This window comes from Carassius carassius, chromosome 9, assembly GCF_963082965.1.
Source record: "Carassius carassius chromosome 9, fCarCar2.1, whole genome shotgun sequence".
In the NCBI taxonomy this organism is placed as follows: domain Eukaryota; kingdom Metazoa; phylum Chordata; class Actinopteri; order Cypriniformes; family Cyprinidae; genus Carassius; species Carassius carassius.
Window position 1 is genome coordinate 20,823,823 of NC_081763.1, and position 12,101 is coordinate 20,835,923.

A 12,101-nucleotide genomic window follows, 5' to 3' on the forward strand; every position below is an offset into this window, starting at 1 on the left:
CTCACGGTAATCTACCTCTTATCCAGTGTCCAATACATAAAACATTCAAAATGTTCACTTAGCAACTTTACAAGCCTCCGGGGCACAGATATTCACCACCACATACCTGATTGTTGGCAAAAAAATATTCATTGATATAACAGCATATTTTCCAGCAGCTCTTTACTCTTATTAATGCATGACAGGCAGGTAGGCAAGTGAGCAGACAGGTGGTGTAAAGATGAGGCACTTAGCATCTTCACCTGAAACATGACACAAAGTTGTTCTGGTTGCAGACAGGGAGAGCTATAATTACCTCTGTTTAGTTTCCAATGTGTGCATCGTCTTCTCTGGGGCCCTCTACACTGTTTACACTCCAGCTATGGCTTGCACTGTCACACTTCTGACTGAACTGTGGAGAAGTGCTGCAGTGCACGAGGGAGTACAGTGTGTGTGAGTGTGTTCTTGTGTGTTTGCTTGTTTCACAGTCATGTTCAGAAGTAGTCTGAATGCCAGAGTGCGTTCAGACTACTGTTTGGCTATTTGATATGTAAACTTATGCTGAGTCCACCTGCTTCTCTTTGGCTTGTGGCCTCCAACGCAACAAAAGCATCATAACTGTGATTAACATCTTTGCTACTGCTTTGTATTTCAGCCCCAGCAGCCTATTTATTTCTGATGGAGCTGGATGGCCTCGCTTGATAAGAAGTTTACTAGCATCCAAAACTCAGATGCTGGTGATGTTTTTAGCAGGGGAGACTCGTTTGTTCCTGGTCAGATCATAGAACCATAAAACACTGTTCCTTTCTTTCAAAATCTAGTGAATCAGCTTCCGGTCTACTGCATACATAGGCAGGTATCTTTTAGGACAGCAACTGAAATATACAAGTTTTGCAATTTGGTATCAAAATTTCTAAATAAATAATAATAATAATTCAGAATTTGTCTCTTGGCTGTAACCTTTTCAAAAAAAAATTATATGTACCATTTATCTGTATGTACATACACTTGTTATGTACCTTGAAGGTACTAATAGTCACCTTTAGGCATAAATAAGGTACAAAAAAGTTTCACCAAACTGTATTTGACAAAATAATAGAGTAAAAACAGATATTTTAATTAAGAATTAAAGGTTTTCTTTTTTTTAAAGGTCTGCTGGGAACGTTTGGCAGAGCCTCCTGTCTGAGAGATCTTCAACTCCCACCTCCGGCAGAGCTTCAACCGGATCCCGAGGGAGGCTGGAGATATTGAGTCCGAGTGGACCATGTTCTCCACCTCCATTGTCGAAGCGGCCGCTCGGAGCTGTGGCCGTAAGGCCTCCGGTGCCTGTCGAGGCGGCAATCCCCGAACCCGGTGGTGGACACCGGAAGTAAGGGATGCCGTCAAGCTGAAGAAGGAGTCCTATTGGGCCTGGTTGGCTTGTGGGACTCCTGAGGCAGCTGATAGGTACCGGCAGGCCAAGCGGACTGCAGCCCGGGTGGTTGTGGAGGCAAAAACTCGGGCCTGGGAGGAGTTCGGTGAGGCCATGGAGAAGGACTATCGGTCAGCCTCGAAGAGATTCTGGCAAACCGTCCGGCGCCTCAGGAGAGGGAAGCAGTGCCCTACCAATGCTGTTTACAGTAGAGGTGGGGAGCTGTTGACCTCAACTGGGGATGTCGTTGGACGGTGGAAGGAATACTTCGAGGATCTCCTCAATCCCGCTGTCACGTCTTCCATTGAGGAAGCAGAGGCTGAGGGCTCAGATGTGGACTCGTCCATCACCCAAGCTGAAGTCACCGAGGTAGTCAAGAAACTCCTCGGTGGCAAGGCACCGGGGGTGGATGAGATCCGCCCTGAGTACCTCAAGTCTCTGGATGTTGTGGGGCTGTCTTGGCTGACACGCCTCTGCAGCATCGCGTGGCAGTCGGGGACGGTGCCTCTGGGATGGCAGACCGGGGTGGTGGTCCCTCTTTTTAAGAAGGGGGACCGGAGGGTGTGTTCCAACTACAGGGGGATCACACTTCTCAGCCTCCCTGGGAAAGTCTATGCCAGGGTACTGGAGAGGAGAATCCGGCCGATAGTAGAACCTCGGATTCAGGAGGAACAGTGTGGTTTTCGTCCAGGCCGTGGAACACTGGACCAGCTCTATACCCTCTACGGGGTGCTGGAGGGTTCATGGGAGTTTGCCCAACCAGTCCACATGTGCTTTGTGGATTTGGAGAAGGCATTCGACTGTGTCCCTCGCGGCGGCCTGTGGAGGGTGCTCCGGGAGTATGGGGTCCGGGGCCCTTTGCTAAGGGCTATCCGGTCCCTGTACGACCGGAGCAGGAGCTTGGTTCGTATTGCCAGCAGTAAGTCAGACTTGTTCCCGGTGCGTGTTGGACTCCGGCAGGGCTGCCCTTTGTCGCCGGTTCTGTTCATGATTTTTATGGACAGAATTTCTAGGCGCAGCCAGGGGCCGGAGGGGGTCAGGTTTGGTGACAACACGATTTCGTCTCTGCTCTTTGCGGATGATGTTGTCGTGTTGGCTTCATCAAGCCAGGACCTTCAGCATGCACTGGGACGGTTTGCAGCTGAGTGTGAAGCGGCTGGGATGAGAATCAGCACCTCCAAATCCGAGGCCATGGTCCTCAGTCGGAAAAGGGTGGCTTGCCCACTTCAGGTTGGTGGAGAGTTCCTGCCTCAAGTGGAGGAGTTTAAGTATCTTGGGGTCTTGTTCACGAGTGAGGGAAGGATGGAACGGGAGATTGACAGACGGATCGGTGCAGCTTCTACAGTAATGCAGTCGATGTACCGGTCTGTCGTGGTGAAGAAAGAGCTGAGCCGCAAGGCGAAGCTCTCGATTTACCGGTCAATCTACGTTCCTACTCTCACCTATGGTCATGAGCTTTGGGTCATGACCGAAAGGACAAGATCCCGGATACAGGCGGCCGAAATGAGCTTTCTCCGCAGGGTGGCTGGGCGATCCCTTAGAGATAGGGTGAGAAGCTCAGTCACCCGGGAGGAGCTCAGAGTAGAGCCGCTGCTCCTTCACATCGAGAGGGGTCAGCTGAGGTGGCTCGGGCATCTGTTCCGGATGCCTCCTGGACGCCTTCCCGGGAAGGTGTTCCGGGCGCGTCCCACTGGGAGGAGACCCCGGGGAAGACCTAGGACACGCTGGAGAGACTATGTCTCCCGGCTGGCCTGGGAACGCCTCGGTGTCCCCCCAGAAGAGCTGGAGGAAGTGTCTAGGGAGAGGGAAGTCTGGGGTTCTCTGCTTAGACTGCTGCCCCCGCGACCCGGCCCCGGATAAGCGGAAGAAGATGGATGGATGGATGGATGGGTTTTCTTTTTTTATATATTTTTATATTTGTTAATTTGATGACAATTTTTAACAATTATTATACCAGTCTTCAGTGTCACATTATCCTTTAGAAGTCATTGTAATTCGCTGATTTTGTGCTCAGTGAATTTATTTATGATCAGCATTGAAAACAATTGTTCTGCTTACTAGTTTCGTTCAAAATTTCATAAAAAGTTATTTTTTTTGGCATACATTTCTGTCACTTTTGATCAATTTAATGCATCTCTCCTGGATAAAATTAAGTCTATAAAAAAGTAGCTCTAAATTTGCTTTCAGGGATTGCCTTTACTTGCAAAGTATACATTTGATGCAATCTACATGTTGGTAGGAGACTTGTGAGTCATTGCTGAGCTGCCATTCATAGTTACAGAATTTGCTCAACAGGTCTTTGGTAGAAGGAAAACACTTTCCCTTTCCGTCTGGCCTTTAAAAGGTCACACATATGTAGATTCATGTCTCATCTTTTATACAATGTGCTTCTGTAAGTTTGGGTTGTGGTGTAACATCTCTCCCCCTTTCTGTCTCCCTCCATCCAGACTGCTTGATGAACATCCATAAGCGCTGTGTGGCCAACGTGCCGAGTCTGTGTGGGACTGACCACACTGAGAGGAGGGGCCGCATCCAAATCACCGCAGAGATCAAGAACAATGTGCTCACCGTCAGCAGTGAGTCACCGCTGCCCACTCACACACAACACTGCTGCACACATGTGCATGGAAGCAAACACTCACTCACTCACGGTTTCCTAAATAATGCACCACTCGCTGGTGGATCCTGAACCTCTCGTTACCACACACATGCCTTCGTTTGACCCTTGAAGAACAGCCAAAAATGCACTTTAAAGGAAAATCTTGCATGAATACTTTCAGTTGAGGCATGAAGTGTGCTGCTCTTGAGTCTTGTGGGAATTTCCTTGTGTCTGATTCCTCCTAGTGGTGAATCCAAAGCTAGGATATGTTTCGACTTGCATGCACCATTGCAGGGCATGTGAACAGGTGCTTATCGTATTGGAAATACCCAGCTGCTTTTAAAGTCTGTGTAAAGGCAATTCAGAGAATTGTTTCTCAACACATTATAAATGTTAGAAATGTATTGCTGAAACAAGTGACGAAGATGAAGTGTGAATTATGTAGAACTGAATTGTAGGGTTAGACGTTAAATAGTTTTTCTCCTTTTGCTTTCCAGTCGCTCTTGTGATACTTTGATGAGACACAAAACACACACTTTCACCAATCTGGAGCTTAATAGTCACGGGCCGATTGGCAACAAAACAGAAATTTTCTTCATTGGGAAGCTGAACAAGGTTATCTTTCCCTCACATCCAAAAACATACTTCTTTGGAGACATTCGTCTCGATGTGGTGTGACAGACTTATACTATATGTAATATTGCATTACGCAGACTTTAAAGAAATAACCCAAAATAAAAAAGTTTGTGTCATTTTACATTAGCATAACCTCATAGTCTCATGTGTCTAAACACAAGCATTGACTGCTAGGCCACAGTTCTTGAGCATAATCCAAAAAAAAAAAAATAATTCTGTAATTATAGGATTGCCGTAGTAATCTGAGCACAAACAGGTTATTGATATTAAGCTTTCAAATTGTGTATTGTCTGTCAGATTTTTGCTACACAATTATCATAGACAAAAGACTTCAAAATGATGATATTATCACAATGTCTGTAGATTGTTATTCTTTTTTTCTTGCTAATGATAATTCAAAATACAAGTGTAGAGAGGTACAAGAACTGTACAAAAGCAAATGTGTAGAAAAATAACTTAGTGTTGATCTGCACATCCTGCAGACTGAGGTTTCTTTTTTTACAGAATCCAAAATAACTCCCACACTGTGGAGTTTACTTTCCTTGGGTGCAGGAATAGAGTGTCTCACTTTCGTCTGTCATCTCCTCCAACATGATTTTGTTTTAGGACAGGTAAAAACCAGCGTTACGGTGCAGTACCCTACCTAACATGTTGGAGTTTCCACAAGTTACTGGTGCTGTATTATTTAAAAGAAATTACTGAATAACATAGTAGTAACATGATATAATTATTTCATTTTTTAAGTAATTATGGTTATCGTCAATGCTGGTGTATTGCGACCCCCCTTGTTGTCAATTTTGAGTATTATTTATGATGGCAATATGATGGCAAGTTGCCTTGTTACAGTCTAGTCCAGTGGATTTCAATGGCGATGGTATTGCAGCTTGTGACAGTGATAAAGTGCATTCCAGCTCATTGTGAAATTCTGTAGGATCATTCTTGTAAACTTGTATTATGTTACACGTGTCCATGGCAACACAAGAAAGCACACCAAGTCTTCCTGTCTCTCTTTGACATCAGTGCAAACACGCCTCCAAAACAAAAACACAAGCACACTGACGTAACCGTCTTCAGTGGCAGCCAGTAAGACTGTAAATATGGTGATGCTTCCAGTTTCCAGCAGAGGGCGTTATTCTCATTCTCTTAAGACAAACCGACTGAGAAAAGACTTGTTCACCCAATGATAGTTCACACAATAGTTCCCAAACAGTATGCTGTCTTTCCACTGGAAAACATAAGTTGAATTTGTTTTGAAGAGTCTTCACTCATCTGTTTCCATACACCAACAATTCATAGTTCACTATTCACTTCATCAAACATTAACGTTGCTCTCAAATCAAACAAAATCCAGTTGCACTTCATGTTATTGACACCTGACGGCCTGCAACATGTTTGATTTGAGAGCTTGTGTAAACTTTACATTTTAGTCTGTTCATATACAGAGCTGTTGTATGATTTCAGAAGACATGAGTTATGTTTTTTTAATGCGATTATAGCACTTTTTGGAAAATATCGTTTAAAGATTCTTCAATATTATCAATTTGTGTTCCAAATGAGAAAAAAAATAATGGTTTGGAACTCCATGAAAGAATTGTCATTTTTGTGTGATTTATCCCTTTATCTTGACCCTTTGTAAACCCTCTACACTGATTATTTCATATGATAATAGCTTTTCAAACATTTTATTAAATTATATCCACGATGAATTTCCACTTAATTGTTATTATATCTATGATATAAACCGTTATATCCATGAGGAATTTGCACTTGGTTCTAATTTTCACTTAGTTCCGCTTAGTCATACTTTCGAAGCAGAAGATGAGCTCAATTAAAGTAGATTTCTGGAAGACAAACCAAGAGAAACTTTTATCAGAGTACAGTTAAAAGAATTGATGACCCAAAAATCTGTCAGAGACTCGCCCTAATGTTGTTCCAAACCTGTATAAACACTTTTTTTTTCTGGACAGAACACAAAAATAGATATTTAAAAAAAAAAATGTTTTTATTTAACAACCCAAAACATTGAACCCCATTGACTTTCATCATGAGGAATAAAAAACACAGAAGCTTTCTTCTAAATATCTTGTTTTGACTTCCACAGAAGAAAGAGAGTCATACTGTTTTGCAACGACGTGAGGGTGCGTACAGAGCTATCACTTTAATGCTTTCTGGAGGTCAGTAGGCCTGGATCTGTGCAGCAGCGGGTGTGTGTGTATGTGACATTAGCCTCAACACACTGCTCTATATTCAGCCATGCGTCCCTCTTTTCAAGCTCAATCCAGGGCCATTTCACCCCGCGAGCCTCAGCTCCCATTTTCCCTTAGAACTGACTAACAGCCTTTAACTCGCTAGCGGCTAATGAGCTGAGCTGCACCATGTAAAGAACCGAGGCGCAGACAGCCCTGAGCGCAAAAGACATTTTTAATCCATCACGCTGTCCTTTATAATTTAATGTCACGCGACAGTGCCGCAGATTGGCTGAGCGTACAGTAAGATGAATGAGGCCACTTCCTGTCTTTCTAAGGCCTGTCACTTAAAGCTAATGAATTGATCAATACCTGGATGGAAATGGGGCGGCCGCTCTGCCTTTAAAAGGTCCTTTCCACCTCATCTTTCTCACACTTGCACTCGATTTGACCACCGGAACGAACGAAGCCTTAAATCTTGCCCTTAAATCAACTATCCCTTTAATGGTTCCAGTCAGTTCTGGATCTCTTCAGAGCACCAGTAATGCTCAGAAGACCATTTGCTATTGAGTTGCAGTGCTGTTTTTCACCTAGAGAGAGCAGTGCTGTTTAATTATTTGCAAAAACATTAATTATATTCCTACAGTCTTTTACACCTGTGACTGTTTGATTGATCAACTGTGTGATACGCTACTATGTAAATGAGATCAGTATTTTTTAATCAACATAATGAGCTTCCCACATCTCTGAGCCACAAAACTGAGTGTATCTTGTAGGTCAAAGCTTTTGATATCTTCATGCAAATATCCTTACATGGTCAGTGATCTCGCTTTCCTAATTGCTCCATGTGGAGGGCTTTCAGAACGAACATGTTGTGCATAACATTTATTAGCTGGTGAAATAAACCCTGCTCTGTGAGCACGGCGGTTCACGCAGAAGCGGTCTCTCTCTTCCTGTCTTCGTGCTGCAGTACACCGCTGTCTTAATGAACAGCTAAGCCTACCTTCACACACCACTCATTATGGAAATTACACTAGCCACAAATCACAAGGCCACAGCATCCTCCAGCATTAATTGTTGTCCTGGTCAAGTGCTGAGGTCAACCCCAATTACTGGGATAGTGTGTGTGCATTCATAGCCCCACAAGGCCATGAGGGCTTATAAGATGCAAGTATATATGTATGACAGCTATTCACTCGCATCTAGGGTCCCTAGTTATTGTTTTTGAGCAGTAAAGATTTTATCAGACAATGTCATCCTACACAGAACTTTCTTTTAATTCAGTATCTTTTCATTTTCTAGTAAAAATATCTCGACCTCCTAAAAATTATGATTAAATTAAATGAGAATTGTATTGGTATTTATTATAATATTAATATATTTCCAAAAATATGTTTTCTAAAAATATATATATTTTAAAATATTTATATAAATTATATAAAGTATTTTTTGTTTTTATTTTATGTAACTTTGATTAATTCCAGTGACTTTTTTTATTTTAAAAATTAGTTCAAAGATTCATTCACTGGTTAGTTTAGATATTCTTTTTGCAGGATTCATTAATTATCAGGAGATGGTGACAACTGACCAAATTCTTTATGTGTGTTATGAGTGAATCATTGATTTGTTTTGTCAATCCACTAACATGGAGTTGTTTAAGACTGAATCCAGTCTCAATATCTTGCTAGGGCTGCATTTATTTGATGAAATATTTTTACAATTTAAAGTAACTGTTTCTGTATTAACATAATAAATTAATAACAAGTGCATATCTCTTTTACCAATTTAATGTGTGTTTTGCTAAAAGTATTCTATTTTATAAAAACTTTTGAATGGTTACGTATCAAAACGTCATCAACAGTAGAGTAAATAAGTAAATCATGAGTTTCAGTAACATACTTTCATCATTTTAATTGTGAGATTGACATCCACTTGAACGAACGTCTCATTCAGTCAGTCAACATATCCTTGTTCTTGAATATGTCAGTAGGTCCAAAGAATGAAATGCTTCTTAAACTTACACTTCAACAGTATTAGAAGGCAGGAAAATAACTTTGCATTGTTGCTTTTTATGCTTAACACAAACAGTGCTTAACTCTGATATTTATTTGATCAAAACTCCAACAAAAAGTTGATGCAGGCTGTAGTATGTTTTTATTTAATGTAAAGGTTCACTTGGCATTGATTGCACACTATGCAGAGTGAAAGTAGGGAAATCTTGGTCCTTATGTGTATGATTTATTCTGTTACAGTTAAAGAGGCCAGGAACCTGGTGCCCATGGACCCCAATGGCCTCTCTGACCCCTACGTCAAACTAAAACTCATCCCTGACCCCAAGAGCGAGAGCAAACAAAAGACCAAGACCATCAAGTGCTGCCTGAATCCCACGTGGAACGAGACCTTCACATTGTATGAAAGCTTTCACTCTGTGTCCGACCACAGACATCAGTAGCACAGCCAAAACATCAGTCATTTGTTTGAATGAGAATGCAGAATCAAATGCTGAGCTTGATTTCTTTGTCTCTGTCCTCCTCCCTCCTGCGCTCTGTGTCTTACAGTAATCTGAAGGAGTCTGACAAGGACCGCAGGCTGTCTGTGGAGATCTGGGACTGGGACTTGACCAGCCGGAACGACTTTATGGGCTCTCTGTCTTTCGGCATCTCGGAGCTTCAGAAGCAAGGGGTGGACGGATGGTGAGGAGACCTACTGACACACACACACACATATATACATCAGTAAAAACGTGCAAGTCCCCACGATCAAATAGATTGTGTACACGCTAATATTAAAAAGTTTGTGTCAACTAAACCGCATTACATATCACTGGAATTCACAGACATGCAGCAGTCTATACACGTCTAACTGGTTCAGCCGTCCCTGATTTGAAGACTTTTGCTCTTTCAGAAGTCCTCAGCCTGTCTTTTCTCCCTCCTCAGTAGAGCGCTTCATCTAAGAGCTCTCCACTCACACACACAGTCCCATCGCTTCTCGAACACCTCGAAACACATCTCTTGTCGTGAGCCCGCAGTGAATGCTTAAACGTGCAGTTAATTTGACAGAACTGAGTTAAATGAGAAAGGTCAGACCCACTTTCACAGAAGTCTTTGCTCTCTCCTTCATGTTCTCTCTCTGTCAGTTATTTTGTCTAGTCAGTACAAGTATCTAGTGATCTAGTGTCTAGTAGTTCTTTCCCAGCTAACAGATAATTCCCACAGTCATGAGATCACTTTATGAAAAGGTATGTTCAAAATGTATACATTTCTGCAGTGGGGTTTTATATGCCAAGGACCCCCAAATATAATGCTCTCATTGCAAAAGACCCCTTTCCTTGAATTTAAATGCAGATTTTATGCAAAAAAAAGTATTTATACTATGTGAGAACAGTATTAATAAACAGTTAACTTTTTTCGTTCTAATATTAAAGACAAGATTCTTAAAATAATATGAAGAAAATATGTTTTTGGTATTAAATTTATAATTAAATAAATATATAAAATTGATTAATTATACAAATAATTACATTAAACGAATAATTTTTTTAAATAGTATTTTTACTATTAATATTGTTCCAAAGCAGCTTAACAGAACATAGGGCCAGACAACTTTTTTGCAAGCTAAAGAAGGCGGTGAAAGATTAACATGCACATAAACTGTTTATGAACATAAATACTTGGCAAGGAAGTAGTGGTATATGAAAAAATGTATTTGTTTATTTCTTACTGTTAAAATACGTATGCTATTAAGTTTACATCTATTCAGGAGTACAACTCACTATTTAATAATAATAATAACCATAAAGTTTATCTTCAGTGAATTACAGATAAGGTCAAAATAATGCTTTTCAAAATGTTATGCTAACCTTAAAATAACGTTCAGCTTGCCTTAAGACTCCTGTTTGAAAAGACCGTTTTCCAGCATAAATTTATTGACTAGTACAGTGTGTTCACAATGGAAACACAAAGAAAGTGAAGTCAACTCGTTTTATGTTTTTGTTTCTTATTTTTAGTTTTGATATTTCAGTGACTGTGCTGACAGTACACATCCCTACTGGCTACTGTAGCTAGTGTCTCCTCTCTCTGTGTGTTTTGCTCTACAGATGTGACTTTTATCAGATGGTTGGATGAGATGCGTGTACGTGTTTTGTGAGGGTGTTTCAGAGGATTTGTAACAGTTATGGGCCTCTTTTTGTGACCGCGATGGCTGCTTCCTGCCACCTGACAGAAAAGCACAGTGTTAGATTAGAGGCGAGACGTTTCAGCTCCCCAGTGGAGCTTCAGTCAGGACATACTGATCACAATCTCATTGTCAAGGCTGTCACTCGCTCAGCACAACACTCAATGTTTGCAAAAGGACATAGAGTCTGAGAACAGGGATAGTTTGAATTTCAGAAGAAAGAATGTCCTCAAAGAACAAAGTTTTTAGCAACACTCACATTTATTTGCAACACTCCGGTGTCAGATAACAGTACTTGTATGAATTATACATTGTCTTTTTTTATATATTATATTAGATATTCAAACCTCTACACTTTTTAGATAAATAGTTAATCAGTTGACTGTTGATTAATTTAATTGTTTAAATAATTTTGTTCATTTTATTTTTAATTTTATCTTGATATTAAATTGCTGACATTTCAGCTCTATTCACATCAGATATCTGGATTAATTGATAATTAAAGAAATATTATACCTTGGCAAAAGTAAAACTGTCTTTTCAATACCAGAACTATATAGCCTGTCTTTGGCTCATGCATATTAATTTGATGATATTAAGTCTAGGATGAACACTTTTGAAAGTCACTGTGAGCTCATTTATATTTATGACCTCTATTCTGCATGTAGTGATCATTAACTGCCCATGGCCATGACTATGACTCCATAAAAGTCTCTGACCAACATATAGACTATAAGATCTTTTCATGCTAACTGCCTTTCTTCTGCACTTTCTGTTTTCTGTGAATGTGATGAGGATGATGCACTCAGCACTCACACACACTAAAGCCTCTGGAGGTCTAAATGTGGAAGGAAGGAGTGTTGGGGGGGGGGGGGGGGGGTGGAGTACTGCAGACATGACTCATCTGCAGTCATAAACACACACACACCCCCGCACAGACCAGAGGCAAGATGAACACAGGGCCTCCTATCACATCAGTAGCATTAAAGGATGTGGAAACCCAGCGTGCTGCTCTCTGAGGGAGGCGCTTTCATTGGTAGGTCTGTTGATTTTTTGGAACATGTCATCTCGTCGGATCGCAGCAATGGTCACCTCACACTGTTAAACAGGAAGCTGA

At 41.3% G+C, this 12,101-nt stretch overlaps 1 protein-coding gene across 2 annotated transcripts in view; it reads left to right on the plus strand.

Moving 5' to 3' along the window:
- Nucleotides 1-12,101, plus strand: part of prkcbb (protein kinase C, beta b) — a 143,432-nt gene that overhangs the window by 64,762 nt on the left and 66,569 nt on the right. For both annotated transcript variants that reach the window (XM_059558362.1, XM_059558361.1), the window contains exons 5-7: nt 3,838-3,966; nt 9,064-9,220; nt 9,370-9,504. In XM_059558362.1, the coding sequence (XP_059414345.1) occupies nt 3,838-3,966; nt 9,064-9,220; nt 9,370-9,504 (421 nt within the window). The remainder of the gene's footprint in view (nt 1-3,837; nt 3,967-9,063; nt 9,221-9,369; nt 9,505-12,101) is intronic.